This window comes from Echiichthys vipera (assembly GCF_963691815.1).
Source record: "Echiichthys vipera genome assembly, chromosome: 23".
In the NCBI taxonomy this organism is placed as follows: Eukaryota; Metazoa; Chordata; class Actinopteri; order Perciformes; family Trachinidae; genus Echiichthys; species Echiichthys vipera.
This window is the reverse complement of record NC_139848.1, coordinates 10,319,844-10,344,545: the sequence shown is the minus strand read 5'-3', so window position 1 is coordinate 10,344,545 and position 24,702 is coordinate 10,319,844. Positions and strand designations below refer to the sequence as shown.

The window sequence follows — 24,702 nt, the reverse complement described above, 5'->3', positions numbered from 1 at the left end:
GCTTCCGGAAGAGTCCCTAAACATTTTTGGGGTAATGCTTTTCTTTCAAAATAGCCTCAAACATATTTGTGCGATTTCAGTCAGCTTACATGGGAAGAAATCAAGGCATGTTAGCAACATGCCGTGCTATTCTTAAGAAAGGAAGAAGGGTTAGAATCAAATGACTCCGTATCGCCCCCCTAACAGTGCGGATAATGTTAACTCTTTTGTGTTTCTGTCACACAAAAGGTCCAACACAACAAGTATTCACCTCCGTCGACTCGTATTCGTTTTCAGATCAGTTACTGGGCTGAACAGTGGGTGGAGAAATATTAGTATGCTCATCCTTTGAGAGCCTCAGCTGAAATAGAAGACAAACAGGTTTTCATCCCTGTCAGGTGCAGGTGTGAGCCCAAGTCACACACTCTGCATCAGCAGTGCATGACGACTTCACTGCTTCGCTGAAATTTAACTGTTAGTGCAGCTTACTTTTTACTTCATTGCGCTTGGATGTGTTCATGGTGCTACTTTTATTTATCATTCTATGCATTCATGACCTGTCGAGAGGTTGGCGGTCAGGTGGTTCCCAAGTCGGCATTATGGCTTTCAAATAGTGCTAGCAGCTACAGAGGAATTCATCATTTAGCTGTTAATACGCCATTTCAAATTTTTTGTAAACAACAGGCGTCAAGACACTTCCTGGTGGCAGAACGTGAGCAGCTTCCTCTGACCTGAAGAGATCCAGGTGCTACTGTAAACACTGTTACACGGTTGGGGTTGAGCCGCCTGAAATACAGCAAAAGGTGTAGGGTTTTATTGATTTCCCTGAAATCTAAATTAATCCAGTGGAACCTGTAGGTGAGGAGGTTAAAACAAGTGGACGTGGTTAAAAGAAGTGCTACAGAGAAGAGCGTAAGACTGTGGAGGAGGAGGAGGAGGAGCCTCTTCTAACGGGGCAGACTGGGAACAAACCTTCATCATCGTGTCTGTGGAGACATTTTCTCACAGAGAACAGATCTGTGTCTCCAGACGGACGGTTTCTGGCTAAATTCAATCAAACTTTCTGTTTAACCAAAAAATATAAATGATGGTGTAATGTTTGAGTTAATTTAATGGAGTTAAACTAAAGTCTAACTTCTTATCTTTGTAATCAAATATAATTTTAACGGCCTCATTTATCTTTGTGTTTACAAGAGTGGTCAAAAGGACGCGAACACTAAGTCAGTGTCAGGTCGTCCACATTAACATCAATGTTGTAAAAACATCCGGGACCATACGTCAGTCCTTCACAATAAGATAACATGCTTTAACTGTTTCAAAATATACCGTAAAGTCTTCTTCATTTCCCTTATGAATGTAAACCACCACCTGAGCCGCTCAGGCTGAGCGTCGTTCTTACTGCTTTTCTCATCAAGGGATGAATGTAATGTAATGTATGTAAATGTCCATGTACAAACCGGAAATTTCACGTGTAGATTCTTAAGTGTGTAAATAAATTCTACTTCCACTTTTGTGCAGATCACCCAGTAATTCAAGCCATTTACTCTGGTTTTCTCGATCAGAAGGGTTTGTTTCCTAGTGGTGCCATCGGAGAAAGCTTCGGCTTTTGCCACCCGGAAGAACGTATATTATTGCTGTGACATCATGGTGAATTGTCGTACATGAATGTGGAAAGACTATTTGTCTCTTTTTGCTGAGAACTGTGCGCATATCGCGGTAAAAGTGGTCGGACCTCAAATCTTTAGATGTCCCACAGCCCGAGCCGATTTTGAGCCGCTCCAACCGATCAACATGGGCGCGGAAAAAGAAAGTTGTTAGCCTCCGAATGTTACTGTATTCTACTTCACAGTACTCTGAGTTTCCATCACTCACAATTTTAATTGCTCCAAGTAAGAGTGGAAACAATGAAAAAAAGAAGAATTGTAGAAGTGTGGTGTTTGCATTTTCTTGCATATTTTCAGAAAATAAAATAAAAACGCCAGACAGAATAAAAGCCAGGAATAAACTATGAATACTGAAAAGTCCCTGGTTGGGTCCTGAACGTGCCAGAGTGCTTGGCAAAGAAAATGTATACAATTGGAGTGGAAACAGTGCAGTCCCAGGGCTGCTGCTCAGCTCCATCTTGATAGAGGCCTCTCTGAAAGCCAGGCGTGTTCCCCTCACTGTCCAGATTCCTATCTTTGTAATTGCCTTCCAGTCAGGGAGGAGCGCTAGAGAGAGTTGGCAAAAGCGCTGGCCGCCACACACTCCAAGACAGGAGACATGCTCCAGTGGAGATTCTGGAGTGTCGGATCCTTTAGTTTGTTGCCAAGAGAGATGCCGTCGCCGCTTTTGTCAGCTTTACCTGCATTCAGGATTCAAATGCTGTCTCTCGAGGGCACTGTTGGAGGTTTGAAGTGAACGGGGCACTGCGGGTGTTTATTGACATGTGTTGCAGGCCAAGGTGCTATCGCTCCATAACACAGGAGAGCTGAAGCTGAGACTGCCCCCAACAATGGTAGATGAGATAAGTGTCTGCTCTCTAGTGTCCACAATGGCCGGATTGAGACCAGACAGAGAACCAACCCTTGTACACGCGGCCTGAGACAGTGTGTGCACAAGAGGCTGGCCTGCCGCTGAGTCTACCCGTTTAGATTTTCTGTAGTTGTTTCAACCCTATTTTACAATGTTATTATTGTTGCCATTATGGATTTAAGTACTGACTCGAGACTAGATGATGGTTATAGCATCAACTAGATGGAACAGGACACGCTACGCTAGGTGTTGCAGTTCCTGTGCAAGGATGTGGCATCAGTGGTTTTGCTGTTTGCTGTTCCAGAAAGCATTTCAACACAGAAACAAGGAAGTCAGATTTTTACTCCCACAACAGTCAGAGGACCGTCTATGACATCAACTGTAATGATCGCTTTCATTTGATGCTCAAGGTGCTAAAAGAGACAAAAAAAGGTTCCAAACATTTGATAAAAGATGGCAGCAGCTGTTATGGGGATTAGAGCCACTCAAATGTGACTGTGTACAAGTCAATCAGCCTAATCTAATTCTGCATGTATTTCCTCAGAGCACCGATTCCACATTCCTCCTGTTTAATGCTGCTCAAACAAGTCCCACGATCGGAGAAAAACCACCACCTCGCTCTCTCAACTGGGCTGAATTCATCATCTGAAAGCTGGCAGGAAAATCAATGAAAACTAATAAAAGGGTCATGCAGCGTGAACGGAGACCTTATTTGAATTATGTCCAAGGATGCGGTCTGGTCCTATAAAGTGCCCGGTGTGCACTGTGCAATATTTGGCAGAGATTAGCTGGTCGTATGCCCAGGGAATGTTATTATTATTTATTTTTTAATGAAGCAATGGTCACAGAAAACAGCCACTCTCCTCATTTCTTTAACTGGTCTCAGCTACTGCTTGTTTACTGTGCACTTTCATACCCTGAACAACAGGGTGTCTCTGGGAACAGAAACATGTATGAAACATGCCCGTACACGAGTCGCAATTCATGCGAAAAATGACTTTCTGAAGCCGACTTATTCTGAGAGGATGAGTGTTGAGAGAAAAAGAGTTTCCTCTCCGAGCTCCAATCCTTTGGGACAAGACTAAGACAAATCCTTTCATGCTTCCCGTCCCTTCCCATCTCACCACAACACGCACACTCCAGACCTTTCAAAAGCAAGAGCATAAAATGCAATACATACCCGCCACGTTAACTTTTTCTGCGTTTGTGGCACTCGGTGTGACGGTGCCGCTGCCGGTGCCGTTCGTCAAGTTGCCCCCGGTGCCGTTGTAGATGTTTTCCACCTTGGACTCCAGCTTGCCGAGTCTCAGCATGATGTTATCCAGCAGCACTGCAAGGGTCTTCTTCAAATCTGCAAGCAAGAATCAGAGTCAGATAATGGTGGTAATTGTAAAAGGTTTCCACACACAACGGGCACAGGCCCAAGGGCCCATAAGGTCGGGGGCCTGACTCATACAATGCAAATGTATGTAAAAAATGACCACAGAGTGATGCTAAATGACTTAAAATAGACACAAAATGACCACAGAGACAAAAATTACAATAGGGATGCCAAGTGACCACGAAAAGATGCTAAGTAACTGAAAATAAACACAAATGGACCACATAGTGCCAAAAAAATGACTAGGGATGCCAGATGACCACAAAGTGATGCTAAATCACTTAAAATAGACAAAAAATGACCTCCCGGAGACACAAATGACGACAAAGACACGCAAAATGTTTCAAAATAGATGTAAAATGACCACAGAGAGAAGCAAATCAACGTAAAATGTCTAAAAACAGATACAAAGCCACTACAAAAAGATGCAAAATGACAACTCTTTGAATGTGGGTGTCTTGTTCTTACGTGGACAGAGTGGGGGGCCTCTGATGTGTCTGCGCCTAGGGGCCCATTGTCACATTGTCAAGTAACCCTTCCACGGGTGCACTGCAGTGCTTTAGGAAGTCAGTCCATTGTTTAATCATAGGTACGTATAAAGGAGTTGGCTACATTAATACAGATACACAGATCTGACCCAAGTTCTGCATGAAATTCAGAGGAAAAAATCAACAAGGCTGTCCCTTCGAGCCAACATATCCACACAGAGAGACTGTCTGGACTACTCTGTGCTTGATATTTACTTTTATATGAGCAGTGTTCAAAACACTCATTCAAGTAGGCGTTCAGTGGACTGACAGTAAAGTTATTGGAAGGAGCCGTCAACGTCTGTCAAGTAATATTAGCGTTAGCGGCTATCATTGCTTCCAACTGGCCCCTGGCTCCTCCCACTCCAAGGTCTAACTGTATCTGATTAACTGAGCAATAAGGCTCCATGTTACTATAACAGCGTGTCCATGCATGTGAATAACTGCTGCCTATAGTCTGGGGATGCTTGCTCCACGCTGCCACGTGGACTTTTCATCTCCCGCTACATCGAGTCTCTCTCTGGATTTCAGGTGCTCAGCTCAAGGCTCGAGTGGCGACTCTGCACGTGACCTTGCAGTTTAATTTCGAGTCTTCGAGGGCATCTTTTTTTTTGCATAGGACACAGCTAAGGGTAGAACGCTGGGGGCATACATCAAAATGTTAAGGCATGGCCTCACTTCTCGTGGTACTTGTCTGATATAGTAACCAGCAGCAATTGCAATGATAGTTACAGAGAAATGATAAGTTGGGAGCTGCTATAACTGGCACATATTATGTTTCCAGCAACATGCTATTTGTCTCCCTCATCAACCTCGCAGTATATCATATCATCGATGCATTGGCTTGTATGTGCACGGTAGCGATGCCGTGTGCATTGTGCGTGCTTTCATCAGACGATGATAATTGCAGCTTGTCTATCACATACAAGCGCCACATTTTCCCTCGCCCGTGATGCATTTGACACGCCAGTTTTCATCACGTCAGAGAAGCTGGCAAGGGCGCAACGAGGCCTGGCAGAGCGCGCCGTCCTGATTCATGTGAAGAGTAACGGCAGGGTATTTGTCTGATTTTGGACGAGCTGCGGGGCAGGGAGGAGCAGAGGCACGGAGAGAGCAGCGCGGCGAGGCCAGGGAGGAAACCAAACGGAAAGCTTTGGAGCAGCGGGCCTTGCCAAGCGATTGGGCTGAACATAATTAGAGAAAAAGGGGGTGAGCCCAGAGTTAATGCCCCCCTCTGTTTACCTCTGGCACATACATACCACAGGCCTGTGCCCACTGTCTCCAGGCAGTACATCAAGGAGGTTCTCTGGGCCTGGTTAACATCTTAGCGTCTACCTCAGCCAATGTCAACATGTTTTACGATAGGACAGACAAAGATATGTAAACATTTATTTCTTGCACTTGTGTTTACAATCAGCCGTGTGGATAGAAATGAGATTTTAAAATGCGCAGCTCAAGTCAAACAATAGCTGTGGTATAATAACCACATACAACAGTGTCTAACTGATGTCATCAAATAATATACCAGAGCCTGTTTGCTTTATGTTTATAAAAGCAAGTAATGTTCTCGTTTAACAATAATTAAAAGTGTGGCTTTGAGTCAGGGATCTTCATTAGCCAGTGTGTTAGAAAGGCATCCATGGCACTGTGAATAACACTCCAACTTGTCCTTCTGAACACTAATACGGCTGCCAGGTAACCAGATGAGTAATGGCGCACCTAGGGACACATTTCTGCCTGTCTCAATATTTCTTAGCAAGGTGATACAGTTGCGAAACAAATCCCGGAGCAGTCAACTGAACTGAACTTCCTCCTGCCTCGAACAATAGTGTCATATAAGATAATAATCTGGATGCACAATGACCTGGGGTTTTTCATTAAGCCCATAAGCATTAAAAAGAGGTGATTACACGGGAACACAAGTCCAAGGCTTTCATCAGTGATTCCTATTGTTTATTGTCATCCCGCTTCAACCCCCGGCCTGTCAAGGGGTCTCCATATCTCACCAGCGTGATATAATAGAGAGGGCACACAATGACTGTCCACCCCAGAGAGGACGGGGAGGATTATAGCAGCAACATAAGCTCACGCAACGCCCCAGTCCTCGCTGTGGGTAACTCCCGTTTTTCTAAATCCCGGATACAGGCCGAGGCACACACACTACGTGCGCTACATGTGTCCACGCCACAAAAGAAAACTACAATAGCTGCTCAACGGTGCGGTAACAAGACATGGTGTCAGGTGGGCAGTCACACCCAGCCGCCCCGGCTCAGTTTCAGGAAAGGGTGGAAAAGGGAAAGATCATATCCTGCCTGACTTGACTGTGGAGGAAGAACGTATGACAACACCTCGACACGTCACAGGCTTCAGGTTGCACTGGCAGGTCGACTCCTGGAATCTACCAGACATCAAAATAGTGCTGCTCTCTCTTTCTCTCTACATTCTTCTCTCCTCCTTTTTAGTGAAAACGACTAGATTACAGAATAACCTGCCGTTCAATCGCCAATCAAAACAAGTGTACACACACCAAGCTACACTGGCTTGCCGTTTATCTCTGCGATGACAAAGGAGCTGATCCATTTTTCTTGTAAAACACTCCACATCCTCCACCGGCAGCTCCTGCATTGACAGTAGCCTACGCCGAGGGTGAGTTGTGATGAAATGTTACAAAAAACAGTGTGTGTCCAGCACACAAAAACATATAAACTCTCTCACACACTCACACAAGAGTTGAGTCACGTAGCCTGTATGTAAACATGCAGGATTTACAGAACTGCATGTAACCTAGGGGCTATTGCTCTTATCAGGACAGGGCGACCCATAGGAGACAAACAGAAATAGCCCTGCGTTTCCTTTCCAAAAAAAAATTGGAATTATTTACTTCTCTGCAATTTTTTACAATTTTCAAAGGCATCTATTGGGCCTGATTGGGGGCTGTATGTTTGAGACAAAGCGTTTGATGGGAATATTAGAAGTAAGGTGGAAGACATTAGCTTGAGAAATACTATTTTGATCCAAAAAGTATCTCATCCTGGCCGTGAATAAACAGGCAGAGTGATTTCATGCTTTTCAACAGGTGTGTTTCTTACAATCAGACAAAAATCGAGGGGTGTGCAGACTGCAAAGCCCCTTGAGGCAATTTTGTGATATCGGGCTTTGTAACTAAAATTGATTGGACTTGACAAATGGGCTTTCAGCAGACACAATATTGAATTCAAATGCATTTAGATTTTATGGGTCATTTCTGGGTAGCAAAGGAGGAAACGCCGTTTCTGCAAATTCTTTCAGGGGCGGAATCATCGACCGAGTGAGTGAGCGCAGGAAGCACAGGGCATCCTGCTGCCTCCCGATCTAATATAGGACGTGAAATGGGTTTTGATGCGGCATTGGGCAGCGGTCAGCAGACTCCGACGACACCATGAAAATCAATCCATCATGTGAGGGAACGAAACAAACTGGACAAGGCAAGTTAGGGCTATTTACATGACTAACGATGAGGATAACATATGTAAATGCTATATACAGGCATAGCTTCTCTTCTTGGAGAAAAAGAGTACATGTCTGGGGAATTATGGCTGTACAAACTAACCCTATTCATTATTCACCTGGAGTTTTTAACACCAGGTCATAGAGAATTACACAATACTAATGATTTGATTAAATAAGCCAGATGTTTGATTTCCTTCAAGTAGCCCGAGTAATACTGTTGAAGAACCTCAGAGTGGGGTGGCATTTACCCCCATGTTTGCATGTACACTACCTTTTAAATAAGTTAAGCAAGTCAGGAGCCGATGGAATCTCCTGGAGCTTTACTGTATCCTGTTGTTTCTCTGGGCATTAGAGAACAATCAATTCCAATCTCAGGTTTCTAATGAAGCCTCCCATCGAGCCGTACAGGTCTATTAATGGCATGAATAACTTATTGATGGGTCTCTTGGACCTGTGCTATTACAGTATTATGCTCCGATGCAGCTGTATCAGCGTTAAATCTCCCAGGCAGGCTTTTCTTGAATATAGGCAATGCTGTGGCTGTTCAGGGGGAAGACAAGTGGAACTAGTCGCTCCAATTTAAAGAAGATGTAAAAAGAGAGGGGAGGAAAAGACCAGCCCTACATCATAAATCCATTTCAGGGTACTTCTCTTCTTTATTGCCTGGTAGTGATCTTGAGAAAAGGAAAGATATTATGGCTCATGCAGCATCTATTAGTACAAAATGTTGCTATGCTAATAGCAGGCTAGCTAATCCTGCTTCGCTTCTACGTCAGTCACCTAAGTAATCTGCGTTTCTGGGTTGTAGCTGGAGGAGACAGCTGGATACTCACCGTAAGCTGTCATGGTTCCCACGTAGGGCCCATCCATGACGCTCTGGTTCTCATCAGCCAGGGCCTTGATGTAGCGCTTGCTGAGGTCCAGGATCTGCTGCCTCAGCACAGCGCTGTTCTCGTGGCTGGCTCGCTGCTGGATGGTGAAATGCAGCAGCATCATGCCCCAGATGAACCCGAAGCTGACCAGGAAGAAGCCCAGCTTCTGGGACGACAGCTTCCACAGGAAGGGCGTAGCCATGCTGCCTTTATGGGGGGGGGGGGGAGGGAGGGGGGTGCGGGACGCTGTGACTCTGATTTGACCGAGGGAAGGCGCAGAGGTCGGAGAGGAGAATCAAGAGGGAAGGCGGGGCATGGCTGCGTCAGTCGGTGCTGCTGTTGCAGGTTTCGGGGTAGGCGAGTGGCTCGTTTGCCTCACCGGCGGGACTTCCTTCTCTGACCCATCCTCAGCGCTCAGTAACATCTCAGTGGATACAGCTCCACCTGTCGCATCCTGAAAAGACATAGAGAGGAATGAGAGATGAGAGATGACAAACATTAATAACTGGACAATGTCAGCAGTGTTGCCCATAATTCAGAGCAACCTAACCGGAGGTATTAGACGTGAGTGTGGTGCAGAGCTCCAGCCAGGTAATAACTGACGCAGACCACACGGCACAGAGGCACACTGTACCTGAACTGGAGGCCACTGTGTGTGGAAGGTATGCACGCAGGATAGTGACACACCAAACTGTGTTGGTGGGAAAAACTGGAAAAAGGTTGAATTAGCCTTTTTTTGTGAACATCGGACTAAAACCTTCTCTATCACAAGGAGAAATCAGTAAAAAAAAGATAAGATGTAGATTATGTCTGATGTGGAAGCAATACACACTGTAAAGGAAGAATACTCGCAACGACTGGCTAAAAACAAGATAAGGTCTACAGAAGTAATTTAAAGTCTAATGCGTCTCTTGAAAGAGAGGCTGCACAGAACCGCCTTGTGTCGCCCAGACAGTGTGATCTTTATGATTGATGGGGCTGTACGGAATTTATGCAAGAGGGTTTAGAGTTCCCCCGAAATATAAACATTTGGATAGGCTACAATTTGTCTTCCTCACTGACAAGCGAGAACACAAACAGAATTTTAAATATATATTTTGACAAATGTTCAACAGGCTTCTCTCTCAGGTTAAGGCAAATTAAATTAAGGAAGCCGATCCTCTCGGGCTGTGTGTGCGTGAGTGTGTGAGTGTGTGTGTGAGTGTGTGAGTGTGTGTGTGTGTGTGTGTGCGCGCGTGTTCGTGTGTGTGTGTGTGTGTGTGTGTGTGTGTGTGTGTGTGTGTGTGCGTGCGTGCGTGCGTGCGTGCGTGCGTGCGTGCGTGCGTGCGTGCGTGCGTGCGTGTGTACATGTTTGAAATGTAAAAAGCTCAAGGTGTTACTTTTGAACTCCCACCAAAAGAAACATCTGTAGGAGGCAAAAGGTCAGGGACAATGTGAATTAGTCTAACTAAAGTAACAGTCAACTTAATTGTTGTTTATTCAGTCGATCATTAAAAACAATCATGCAAATCATCCAGTTTTAGAAACGAGAGAAGACAGTATGTGTTTGTCTTAGTTTCTTAGTTGTTGTGGTTCGCTGTAACTTAAATGCCAAGGTTTTGCATTGCTATGGCATTTCTAGTCACTGCACGTACGGCTCTGGCAGCCACGCTGACCTTCTCTGACGCGGGTAGACGTTGGACTTTACGTCACCTAACACGGCACAAACCCTCGCGGCGAGCACGACTCGGCCTTGAGTGTCTTAAAGCCACGTCTGGATTGTATCTCTTGAAATGAAGTGTAAATGTGCCAGAGATTAACATGACAAAACCACAAGCTCTTCCTCGTTTCCTGCTTCTGCGGCTTTTCACTTTCTGCTCTCACTGTTGCATCTTCCCGTGTCTCAATCGCAACAATCTGGAAGCCCTTAAGGCTTCTTATAACTGTGTTCTTGTTTTGGACACCTATTTGCAGCTACAGGAACTTACCACACCATCAGTGAAATAGAAATATGGCTCCTTACTGCTATGAATAAACAACTTTCACATGTAATATTTTATGAACAGGTATGTATACGCTTGGTTAGATGGGACGACAGATATACAAATGCGGTGTTTACAATGTGGTGGCGATAGCTTAGTCTGTAGGGATTAGGCCTAGGAACCAAAGGGCAGCAGGTTCAAGTCCCCATGTGGACCAAATGTGGAGCGCGGGATAGACCCTTAGGCAACTCTGCAGGTCTTGTTAGTGTGTGCATTTTGTGTCTGTGTGTAAAAACAACAGGGTGAAAAAAAATCCCCTCGAGGGACTAATAAAAGGTATGCAAATGAAGAAGGAATTCTTACTTTCACTATTGTGCGAGCAGCTTCATAAATCTGCGAGGCTAAAGCCCACCAGGCTAATTACTGTAAACAATGTCCACTGTGTCCGTTGCTGATTGGACACAACCATGCCAATGGCAACACATTTGGCAACTATCCTAACCTCAACTATCAAACTTTTGCTCAGAACACAAAATGAGACGGCCCTGCAGCACTTGTGAGGCAGTTAAACCGTTCAACAAGATTTAACTGACAACCTCAAGGCAATCTGCACAACTAAATAAATGCCTTTGGCGTCATTGAGCAACACAAAATATATTTCCAGCACACAATCAAGCCAGAAGAAAAAAAGAGGTTGGATGTTCTCTCATCTGCATTCAACCACTGTAGCTGTAAATGAGGCTAAGTGTGGGGAGGGGATTTCTGCAGCCTTGCTTTTGAACTGCGTCTTTCTTATGCTCTTTCAAAGTGGCTCTAACCATGTCAGGACCACGGCCGCCTCCACAGGTGCCAGGAAAAACCTACGCGCTACACTCCACCGGTCCACGTTTGAATCCATTGATCTTTTATCACAAATGATTTTCTTGGAATCCAAGCGGTCAGTGCTCAGAATCGAGGCGAAGGCGAAGGCGGTTACATCAGCGCTGAACTGTCGGCAGGAAATCATCAGCACCTTCCCGAGAAACACAAAAAGGCCGCCGCACAAAAGGCTCTTTTCACCTTCCATCCATCAGCTTCATAAATAGGTCAGAGACAGCTGCATGCAGCCTCCAACAGGGCTGGAATCTCACAGCAGGTTATGACACACCATAATTGTTCAGTCATTGAAGACAAAGGCTCGTGTGTGTTTTGTGTGCGGACAGAGATCTTTTTATACGTTTTGACAAAGCAGGGATGTCTAGTGTCTGAGACGAAGACATGGGAAAAATGCAAATTCCCCTATCTTTTTTTTTTCCTGCATTTAACTCACTCTAATTTGCTTTGTGATGTGTGCAAAACAAGGCTTTTGGATGGAGGGGGGGGCAGAAATCTCTGCACCACAGTGTGAATTCATGAGGCAAGCCCTTGGCAGTAGCGCTGTGCAATCTGCAGTGCTGATAACATCGGATGTCTCTCGTTGCTTGGGACTCTGTTGGAGGAGGGCAGGAAAAGGCCGGCAGCGCTCGCTAGTCGGGCGCCGTCAAGGATGGGAGGCTTGGGGGCTGTTTATCGGAGAGGAACGCCCATGGTACATCGCTGTAAGACGCGTGAGCCAAAAACCTACACTGCACATCGACTCTACCGCCTCAGTTTCTGCATGCACGCATTCTCAGTCGGCCTTCTGCGTCAAGTCTTCTTATTTAACACTAAAACTGATCATGTAACGTCACTGCTTGCTTTAATAGTAGACGGTTTTCTACAATCTGTAGAGAAAGGGGGAATGCAGCACCCAAAGACCCCCCCCCGAGCAGAGCATATATCTCCTCTCAGTTAACTTCTGGTTTCTTGTTCAGGATCTTAATTTGTCTGGCAGGGAGCTCCCTGGCTCCCGGCAGCAACAGCCCAGTGAAACTGTGTCGACAGCCAGCTACGGTTGCAGAATACGTGACCCTTCGCAACTTGAGATGATAACGTAACAACCTGCTGAATGTTTTTTATTTTTCATTGTTGGAAAAAGTAGCAGAACCCTGAAGGTTTAAGAGGCCTTGAATACGGAGACAATTGAATCATTCACGCCTGGGAGGAATCACTGTCCACCCAAATCTGCTACAAAGGACTTTTTCCTGTTAGGGACGACAGAGCTGAAATTTCAGCTCCAAAAATTGCATTTGTTTTTTCAGTTTCAAGTATCGACCCCACCAGAGTACAGATGCGCCCAGCCAGACATGACTAGAGGAGGGTACTTTACTCCCTTGGAGGGGAAATAAGTGCTAAAAGATGGATGCATTAACCACGGGAAAATAAAATATATATAAAAAAGCAGGAGTGAGGAAAATAATGCCTATTTTCTACAGTATGTGACGCTGTAATTGTGAAATAAAGTTAAAGGACATCTTCGCAGTTTTCACACTGCGTTCCTTGTGAAAACAGTTTGTGTTTTAATCGTTGCGCTGCTGACCTCTATACTTAAGCTCTACCGGAATAAATTGGAAATCTGGGTGAATGACTGATGAACAGAAAAGACTAATTAATGTGAAATTGAAAAACAAATTGATCCTAATCAAATACAAATATAAAAACAAAACAAACTTAAACCATTACCGCTGCAGCTGCTTTTTAGTAGTGGCATAATAAGTTGAATGGAGGCCATCTGTTTACAATCAAGGTGTGACAAATGATTTTAAAGCTCCCATATTCTGCTCATTTTCAGGTTCTTACTTGTATTTGGGTTTCTACTCAAACATGTTTACATGCTTTCATGTTCAAAAAACACTTTATTTTTCTCACCCTGTCTGTCTGAATCTACCTGTATTCATCCTCTGTCTGAAACGCTCCGTTTTAGCGCCTGTCTCTTTAAGACCACGACCCCAAAAAACACAACTCTGTTCTGATTGGTCACTGTTTCCAGGTCTTTCCGCATCTGCACTCTCTGTGACCCTCATTGCAGCCAGGGCATTACTCTAACTTTTTTTTTTCTTATTTAGCACCTCAAGCTGCTTTCTTTTTTGGGGGTCAATTTCCTGTCAGGACGAGGACATTTCAAGGCACCAAATATCCGTCATTATACAGCTACTCTGCAAAGTAAATCACCATGGAACAAAAAAAAGGTAGAGTTCAGCTGAAATTTCCCCAGTCAATTTCTAATTCCATGGCAACAGAGCCTGAATTACCCCTGATTTAGCACGACTTAGGGCGCACTCATACTGTCCCTTTGTACCGTGCACCGAGTGATTGTCCCCCGCTCCCTCTTCCCTTCCTTGGGCGCGGTACGAATGGACAGTGTGAGAGCGGTACGGATGCCGGCCACAGCCCGTTTGGGTGAGGTGGGCTTTTGTTAAGCATGTGTGCACGTGTACGAGCACGAGGCCTACGGTTCTGACGTCATTTTATGTGCGCCTGTTGGGACATAGAAAGAAGAAGGACGGACCATGCGCAGAGATTTAAAACAATGGCGGCGAAAGGATCACGTTGGTGTGATGCGGAGGTGGAGTGTTTACTGCAGATTTGGTCGATGAAAATATTCAAAAACTCTGAGTTTATGGAAAGATTTGTTAACAAAGCGACGCATCGCGAGGACGTCAATCAATGCGTGTGACATGTGACGTGTTACGGCGTGATGACATATAGGCAGCAAGAAGCATTCGCCGAGACCCAGGTAGTGTGAGTTCAAACGGGCCTGGAGGGGGGGGACAAGTACCCTAAAGCACGGGGCACGGTACGGACGGACAGTGTGAGTGCGTCCTTACTTAACAAAGAAGAACCTTGTTTTTATAGTTCCCAGCTTTTAGAAAAAACCTATTCAGATTAACAAATGCCTGCAGGATTGCTCTAGGCAGTAGTGATAGCGGTATGCATGTTTACAATAAGTGGTATTCATCTTTGTTGCAGCAATCATGGGCGCTTGGGTTATTCCCCCTGTGCAGATGTAAGTAGTTTGTGGCAAAGTCGCAGGGATTTAGAGTAAACGATGATATCGCATCATTGTCAAGATAATCATCTCAGGCTTTAATATTTTTCCAGCAGAGTCCTAATCACGCAGCCTTTGCCCTTGTTCTGTCATATGCTGAATTGTTAAGACCAGGCCAGATGGCTGAGTGAGGTAAAGACTGTCAATTTCCTCTGAATCTGTGATTGGAGTTAAAAATAACTGCTGTAAAAATGTAGTTATGGGGATATTCTATAAAGGTGAAGCAGGCTGGGGGAGGTCTGGATTAATTCCAGTGCATTACTCCAGGTCTGAAAGAGAAAGCATTCTACTGAACTGAAATAACATACACTAAAAGCTTGTTGCATAACCACAGAAAGTAGTGAGATATGCTCTGGATGTAGCTTCAGCCATCAATTATGGATCAACTTTGAGAAGTATCAATTTTTCCCCTGAATATAAATAGAGTGTGACTTTTTTTTTTTACATTCAGGGGACTCCTGTGCACTTACAATGAGCTGCAGTATGGTCCATCAGCAACTAATGGTAAATAGTTACCCTTTACAATATTATTCCCAAAAGGTGCAACTATTTTGATGACACAACAGCTCACTAAAAATCAAACTATGTGATTGGTTCAGAAGAAGAAGAAAAATTCCTTTATTCGTCCCGCAATGGGGAAATTCAATTTTTCACTCATAGCCGTGACATGACATACAATGGCTATGACATCTGAATCCCTTGCACAATTCTGTATCATTCAATTATTATTTGTTAATTATTTGTTTTATTGTGATACAGGTTTTTAAATTTGGAGGGCTGCCTCACTGAAATTGCTTTTTGAAAATCTAGATAGATTTAATATATTTTTTACAGAATTTATCAAGTCTGTATGAATATTTAGGGAAATGATTTTGACGCACGTATGCTATAACGTGTATTTTGTATTGTTATATAATTGTTTTGAGGCCCAATCAACTCAGGTTCACAGAAGTTACGTTGTTAACATCAGGCAGGCTCGTGGGCGCCCGGTACAGAGGTTTCCCGCTCCTTCCATCAGCAAACATAAATATGGCACAGAAACGCATTTTGGATATTTTGGAAAAGCACTACCAGTGAAGAATTACACTAGCACTGCAACCACGACAACGGTAAACAGCCCGGCAGGCCCTGCCTCAGCACCCGCAACCCAGCCTAGCGTGATTGGATTAGACGAGCCTTTCCGGCCAACATCCATTTTCACATTTCCTGCACGGCGTTGTGCTAATGAAACGTCCTCATGTACTTGGAACTCCAGCTGCCGATCTCATGAAAGACAGAGGGCCGAGGTGTGTCACAGTCCAAGATGTAGCATCATGTTCGACAAAGCTCCAGCCACAAACAAGAGCCGTGTTTTCAGAGGCAGAAAAACTGATCATTCAGTTCATCGTCCCCTCATGAGGGACTTTATCTCCAAGATCCCAGATCGACCTTGACAAGTGTAACCACCTGTAACAATGGCGCCCCGCCTGCAGCTCAAAGTAAGTGCATGGTGCCGCCGCGCGCTTTCGTCCTCTATTCATGCAGTTTAACGTCACACTATAGTATTTTTGCAAGGAGGTGGGGATGGAGACAGAAAGTGTTAGTTTGATCGTGTGTTCTTTGCGTAATGGATGTGGAGTACTGTTCAATAATGTGCTTAAATGGTCAGAGATGATTACCTGGTGACGTGCGTAAAAAGATTTTGGAGCTAATAGAGTCCCGTGTGACATAAACGTAGATGGTGCAGTGACTCAGGTTCATGCCAGCTGACCAAATCTATTGCATTGTTATTGCGTTATTGTGAAGTTTGATTAACAGCACGTATTCGTCTGAGAACTGATGACATCTGTGTGTTACAGACCCTGGCTGTGTGAACTGAAGTGTATATGACAATAAAGTAGTAAATCTCAATCTATTCATTTGTTATGACTGTATTGCATTTTAAATAGGCCTATAGGCTCATCCCTTTTGGATTATGGAACCGGCGCGATCCTAAACTTCCGGGTTTTGACGTCAACCCTGGCACACTTACTCCTCACAAATAATAAGGGTGGAAATCATAATAATGTAATGGACTGTAGTGGCTGTTGATTCTAATGTTAAAATGTGAGTGTCACTGTTCGAGTGAATCCCTGAGATGTCCCACAGGTCAGTGAAGTTACATGCTGTTGACATGCTGTAGGCCCGTAGTTGGTGGAGAGAAGAAGGGGGGTGGCCCTGAAATAGCGGGAATTGTGGGAGGGTGATGAGCTAGGAGCTAGTGTGTAAAGAGGGTTTTAAGGTTGTTCTGTTGTGGTGTTGGCTGCGGCCCACAGTAGCCCGTGTTCAGTCAGAAATAAAGCTGCAACAAAGTGGATAAAGTCTCACCGTCTCACCACTGAGGGACGCTACAATAATAATGTAAACAGTGTGTGATATATTTGTAGGGAACTGTTTTGGTGACTCGGATGAATGAGAAAGGTCAGGTGGACGTGGTTTTGTGCACAAAACGTTAGTTCAGTATTCACGTGTTTCTTGACGAGCGTGCACGAGAGCCGGAACGTGCACGCTCGTCAAGAAACACGTGATGACGACACAACATATCACAGCCTGCCTTGAGCTACTGCTTAAGTAACCCTCTGTCATCCTGCATCATTAGTGCTACATGGACCCACGGGGGAAATCTCACTGACATACCCTGATAACCTGGTAACCGTGGTAACACAAGGGCATCAGTACATGTAGTGCAGTAACTACCCCCCGCCCTGTACGTTTGCTCCTTGTCACTCCAGAGAATAAATATATATATAATTAAGACAGTAAAGAGCAGCATGAACTGTTTTTTAAAGATCCACAGTCAAAAATGATATTAAGTCCACAATCATAAAACATCAGATCATATTAATTACCTTGGAGGAGCTGGAACCAGTGAATTTTTAATGTAATGATTAATCGATTATCAAAATTGTTGCAGATAAATGTTCTGTCAATCCACTAATAGTCTATTAATTCTCCTACTACTAAACTCTGCCCCATACAACGTGAAAAGACAAAAGCCAATACACATGTGCAGACATTTGGACAGATATACTTAGCCAGTCCTTCTCTCTCACTGCTGCTGTGACAGCCCTCCATTTGGCGCTTAGAGGCTCTGGGATTATTTCATCATGTCAAAAAAACCTCATCCTGGAAAGTGGAATTCCTCATTCCATTCGACCTCCATCCTCTCCCCGACTGACACTGTGCTCGCCCGCCTGTTGCCTGGCCAAAGGAGACGTGATCCCGATAATATGGCCCTGCTACCATGGAGACCGGTGTGACTCTGCATCTTAATGGACTTCTTCACATAAGCCCCGCCTCTTAATTATTCATTTGGCCCCTCCAGAGAAGCAGGCCCTGCTGCAGTTTCACCACCTTACTGGTTTGAATCCGGCTCGTAAGCAGATATCAGGAGCTAACCTCCTATGATATGAGACAGGCTTTCCCTGCAGCTAAGTTCAGGAGGTTTATCGAAAAATGAGAGCCACACAGATCAATGTTAATGTGCTCTTTATTGAGTCACTGATGGGCTCAAAGTGTTCTACATGGGGGACAATTACAAGGTTTATTCATATAAATCCTCACTTATTATTCGCTCTCTGTTCCCTTCATAAATAAACATATCTGATAGTAAAGGGGCTTTGAAACTGTATACAGCCTTTGTGTTGGGGAGAGGGAATAAAAAACACACTGGCTTGGTCAGACTTTCAGGACATCAGTTGATATCATATAGGAAGTTGATGCAGTAAAACATCACTATAAGAAGTAAAAACCATTACCATGAATACAGGCACACATTTATTTACACGAGCCACAAAAAACAATCTCTTCCTCCTTTGTTCTTTCCACCTCAGTCCGTCTAATAAAGGCCTAGACACACTAAACCTAAGTTAAAGAATTAGTAGTGGCGAAGGTTGCCAAAAAAAGTTGCACTTGAACACAACGCAAAGCCTCCAGCCGACTGACAACTAGCGTGCATGTTCTGCGCCTGCGGGAGAGGAAGTAACTCTTCGTAGAGAAACTGGAAGCCAGATTCAAGATGCTAGTCGATGAAATGATCTTATATTTTAAGTATCAGATATAGAAATCCTATTGTGCAATATCAGGTACAGGAGTGGAGCTTCACCACGGGACTCATCAGTAACACGCTGTACACCACAGAGTTTAAAAACCAGAAGCTGACCACCCTTGAACGCCACAAATCCAGCTCCACCCTGGAAGCCTATATCCAATCTAATGTGGCCGCGGGGGGACAGTTTAGGCACAGGGTGCTCTGATCGAGCTGAGTCCCCTAGACAGCTTAAACATCCAGAGCGCCCACAAAGACTGACGTTTCACCTCCTCTGGTGAGAATCTGTGAACTCTCCACTGTCCTCACAAAAGGAATCGCCTCAGCACTTCTGGAGCCGGGAGAAACAAAACATGCTGAATTTCACACTGTCCTCACGGAAAAGGAAGCCAAGAAGACATCGACCCAAAAATCCTCTTTTTTTTTTTAAAACTGCACTGTGTCTGTAGCTGTCTTGCTTTTGTGGACGTGCAGGCCTTGTTTGTAATGAGCAGAAATTTAGAGATGTGCAGAGTCGATTTTAATTTCCCTAGTTGCAAAAAAAACACAGAAGGTAAAGCCAAAATACAAAGGAAGCAACAGACAGGACAGTTTGTTATAGGTCTACCATCCAACACCATCCAGTGAATACACAGGAACTAGTTTTCCATGGATGTGGGGACTATAAAACACATGCAAATAGCATGTAAGATCTTTGCTTATGGTAATACAATACCGTATACAAAGATACAATTGTAATACACTGGTTTCTTTTGTCCTGTGTTTCTATTAAGGGCTTTTTTTAGCAGACATGTTTGTTAAAGAGGACCTATTATGCTTTTCTGTCTTTTCTGACCTATAAATGTAGTAGTTATAATGTTTTACAGTCATGTTAAATGTGACCAAAGCATCAAATAATGAAGAACTTGCATTTAGACGTGAGCCCTGCCAGCCGTCTGGGTTAACCAGTTAAAGCTAACGTTAGCATGTTGCACGGCTAACGTGGCTAGCTTCCATAAAGATGATTCCATATATTGTAAGGGGCGTAATATTTCCCTGCACACAGCATAAACAGTTGACCAATCACAGCAGAGCAGACCAGCCGGGTGCATGGGTGCTTCAGCAACGGGAAATACGCAAAATATAATGTGTGTTTTAAAGATCATAGTATGTAAACCTATTGTATCGTACCTGAAAAATACAAATATGACCCTGACAACTAGCATAATAGGGCATCTTTAATAAGCCTTTATGAAGTCATCTACAAAGCCAAAACACTAAGGCATCACTTTCCCCCGACTAGCACCGGCAGGTTTAACCTGCCACAACATGCCATGAGACGAGAGAAAGAGGACAAGACCGCCCTGAACATGGCCTGCATGTCAAAAAATAAGCCCGGTGACAAGTGTCGGTAGGAATTGCAGATGAGGTGCTGAGCCAAGTTGTCACACTCCCATTTCCCCGCCAGCGCCACATACAAGCTCTGTCAAGATAATACAAAAGAAAGTGTGCCGTTTAAGGGCAGTGAACTGTTATGCAATGAGATGTAGGCAAACCCACTGATATCACCATTCCTGTTAGGGCTGTCGCTGACTTACATTAAATCCCCAAACCCTAACCCCCTGCACTACATGCCTAGAACACTTTCCCTGACGTAAAAGTGAATCCTAATGCTGGTCTTCACTCTTAATGCAATCCAAATCCACTAAAACCCTTTAAAGAAGTCAGGAGTGGCAAAATATCCTCCCTTTCTATCATCGCAACATAAAATATAGCCAGTCATACATATCTACTCCTTCTTAGCTGCCAATTTCGGAATTATAAGTGAGTCATGCTACTTACAAAGTCAACACAACAGTAGATTATGTTGGCATGCTGGTATTGCCAGATCATTTTGGCTGACTGAGGTTATTGTTCCTGTAACCACTGCGTTTCAGGTCTGAGGAGTTTATACAATGGCATAAATCGTAATATCTCACGCCCTAATGTCGTATTTCTTAAAATGGGAATTTTAGAACTGACAATGATTTTAGAGCAGGCAAATCCACCAATTGCCCATAAATGTCGGCTGATAAAGAGATTTTCCTTTGGCTGGGATGAAAATACACCTTTTCTATATTTATTTTTGCACTGATATGACTATGTAAAGGTTATCAGAGGGCTGCTTTTCAAAAAGGAAGAACATATTAAACATATCACAATATAATTCAATACAATCTATTTATATAGTTCTGTCTTTAACAGCAGTTCAATGGTCTACTAAATATTTCAATAGGCTCTGAGACAAAAACCAAACATGAAATAGAGGAAGCGATTACTGTTTGAGGTTAAAGTAAAGGTCTTTTGAAAATCCCTAATCTTCCTTTTATTACCTCTTCAGTTTTTTTTTTTGCCCTGGATGTGAAAACAGCTTTTGAAGAGGATTTACTGTAGGCTTTATGACCTACCAATGAACATCTCTCTGCAGCTCAGATGTGCAGCACAAATAAACGAGCGCTTTGCATCTGCGGAGCTTGAAACAGTAGAGTGACTGTAAAGAAGCAAATGTATGTTGGATGAGGGGAAAGAGCCTCTTCAGAGTGAAGTGCCAAAATGGAGTGGGGGTTCTGGCTAAAGTGCAACGCAAATGGCACAATCTTCTTCCAAAGAGTTGATTCTATACTCCATTCTGACCTCAAGCATACTTTGTCCTGACCCTGGCATTAAATAACATTGGAAGTCAAATCACTTCTAGGGACCGCAGGAATTCCCTGGTGATCAGTAACCAGCCTGACCGCACAAGTAAGAGAAGAGAGGTGTATGTGTTTTGTTAGTGCTGAGAGAACACGAGACCTTTAATCACAGAAAGGCCAAGTGTTCCACTTCCCTGCGTGGCATCCATCACCACAGCCCAGTTCTCCCCCGATCCCTCCATCTTCAATCCCTCCTTCCTCATCCCTCCGCTGACTCTGCTGGCTCTCCTCACACACCCTCCAACGATTTCTTGCCAGTGAAGCATGCCACCGAAGCAAAGCTCCTTTTCCTCAGGATTTATAATCCCAAAGGGCTCCGGCAAAAAGGTGGCTGAAAGAGTTCTTTATAAAGCCAGGGGGCCGTTGGTGGCTCACCTTGGGATGGTCACTACATTCAGCATAAGCTTCAGGATCATAAGCAGGGAGGAGGGACGGCTTTGCTGGTTCACATTGAATAAGATAAGTAGGAAAAAATTGCCCTCACCAACCAAACCCAAATCACAAGCATTTTTAAAGCTGTTTTGACGTTTTTTTTTGTTCAAAGTACAGTACGCAGAATCCCATTTGCAGCCCGCATGATAATGACACATGATACATCCCATGTAATGAAATCAGCGTGTGATAACCTGATTACACGAGACTGCTCATGGGGCAGACTGAAAATCACTGGACTTCACTGGTGAGCTAAGTGCCTGAGTGACCTAATACACCCCAGAACAGAGAATCAATGATTAACTTCCACAGCCCGGGTCACCAAAATGCAGCATCACCTTTGGAAAACTGAAAAATGACCCCCCGCGCAAATGTGTCTCCTTTGTGAAATGCTAGGCTACCATTTTACCGAGCTGCGTCTGTAAAAACTGTTGTAAGTGCACAAGTGTCAGGGGAAGAAAGCTGTTGTCTGTCGCTGACAAACTGACGCTGTTGTTGTAAATGTCACCTGTGTACACATAAAAGCTTAAAATAGCTTTAATAAGCACTTCTGGTTTATTGCAGACAGTATCTAACGTTTTCTTAATGCCAAGGATCCCTTAGCCGAAAGAGAGATGAAGCAGGGACCCCCTACTACAAACTGTAGTATAATGCATACAATACTAAACTTTTTAAATAATAATTATTGACATTCATATATTTAAACATCAGGTTTGTATGTTAAACGTAGGCCTACACGTGGAAGGCACAGTGAATACCTAATACATAACCATGTAGTGGCTACTCACTTAAAGGCCAGTACCTTACCTACCTTACTTTCAGGTATACTGTATAAATTAAATGTGTAAATGAATTGTTTCTTAATTGTCTGTAGCTATGTTCCTAATAATGTGTTTTACTGTATTTTGTTGCACTCAGATCTATCTTCTTTATACCTTGAGTTGTAGCTTGCTGTACACTGTTTACCTTCTTTATTATCTCCTTGTTTTGATCTCTTTATTTTCATAAAAGCCCTTCTACAGACGGGTGTTGCAAATTAGCATCTGCTGTAAGCACTATGATACTTGCATTGGATAGCTGTTCTCAGTTTGTCTGTGTAAACTGCATCTGTCCCTCAAATAAACCATAAATCAATCAAAAATAATTTCACAAAAAGGCAGATTTATCTTTGCTAATAATACGTCGGTTTTGGGGCGATCGGTTGCACAGCGCTCAGAGCAGTCGCCCCAAAACCAGGTCGATCAAAACAAGAAGATAATAAAGAAGGTAAACAGTGTACATGTAAAGAGGCAGAAGGTCCTTGTGGCAGCGGCCGCAGGTTCGACTCTGTTCTGCGGCCCTTTTCTGCATGTCTCCCCCTCTCTCCCTCACCCCGTTTCCTGTCAAGGCTTGAAAAACTGCGAAATATAATAATTATAAGAGATGCCACGATCCCAGACCTGATATCAAAAAAAATATATGACTAGATCAGAATCCTGGATTGGCTTCATTCCTCCGATATCCCAGACCTGATATCAATAAAAAATATATGACTAGATCAGAATCCTGGATTAGCTTCATTACTCCGATATCCGATCCAGGATTCTGATCTAGTCATATATTTTTTATTGATATCATACACAGCAATACAGTTATGGCGATCTACTTCAATGCTATGTTTCAACACTGCTTAGGGTTTTATATTACGTTTGAAAATATCTATTTGCAGTGCACTTTACATGGAAGTGTTATGTATTTATTTTTGCAGCTAATGTTCACTTTGTTATTTGTTAATAAATCATACTGAGTACATTTATATCTGCCAAATGTTTATGTCAAGCATGATGCCTTCACTTGGTTCATTCATTCAACAGTAGGATCGGATCAGTATCGGTATCGGTATCGGGCATCAGGTACTGCTCAGCCCAGGTATTGGTATCTGATTGGATCTGAAAAACTGGATCGTGCATCCCTAATAATAATAACAATAATAATAATAATAGTATTAATAGTAATAAGAATAAGAATACTACGTTGGTTCGTGTTATGTTCATGCATGTTTTCAGAGAAAGAGGAAAAACCTTTTCGAAACATTTTGGCGGACCCCCTGGAGCAACTCTGGGGACCCCCCCAAGGGCCCCGGGCCCCCTGTTGAATATCTGCCGTAACGTTAAACAGAACACTTAGCACTTTAACCAAGACGAGATGGAAATGAGTTGGAGTTGAACGTTAAACAACCTGTTCGTGACTTTTCCCCGACACAGCGGTGCTCTTCGACCGGAGACACTGTGCTGGTGCGTTGTCCTTGACTACAGTACCGTTATAACACCGTTACTATCACTTCTTCTAACGGCCGTGTAATAACAATGGGACCCCTGCTCGCTGCGGCGGTTAACGTCCCGATTCCCGCACTGGTTGTAAAACGATGTTAGCTACTCAGCTCCACCACCCAGTGCTCGCGTTAACGTGGCTAGCTAACTTACACGCGAGCTACCGCCGTTTCCCGGCTACATTAGCTTTGTTTGGAGGCTCCAGACGGCTAGCTGCCTCGGTCGACCACCGCACACTTCACAACAAAACACGCAGCGCCGCAATGACAAGTCGCCCACTCCCGAGCACACACACGCAGGCAGACACAGCCCAGCACTGCGCCTCTGCTTCCACTAGTGTCCTCAACGAGGGTCCGAGGCGACCACAGAAAGAGCCTTACCTGTTTTTGAATAGTTTCTGTCGGTGGCGGTGGTGATAGGACTTAAAGATCCAGGGGAAGAAGCGACTTGGAGACGTCGCTGTGTGGAGCAGACTGGAGAGATTTCAGCCCACAGCGCTCCAGCCTCCGTGTTCG

The 24,702-nt window shown here is 44.1% G+C and overlaps 1 protein-coding gene across 1 annotated transcript in view; it reads right to left on the bottom strand.

The window, feature by feature from the left end:
• Positions 1 to 24,702, bottom strand: part of mgat5 (alpha-1,6-mannosylglycoprotein 6-beta-N-acetylglucosaminyltransferase) — an 86,677-nt gene extending 61,975 nt beyond the window's left edge. Inside the window, exons 1-3 of the mRNA XM_083938301.1 lie at positions 24,568 to 24,702; positions 8,724 to 9,216; positions 3,674 to 3,844 (exon numbers count right to left, since the gene is read on the bottom strand). Coding sequence (XP_083794427.1) covers positions 3,674 to 3,844; positions 8,724 to 8,964 — 412 coding nt within the window. The 5' untranslated portion in view covers positions 8,965 to 9,216; positions 24,568 to 24,702. The remainder of the gene's footprint in view (positions 1 to 3,673; positions 3,845 to 8,723; positions 9,217 to 24,567) is intronic.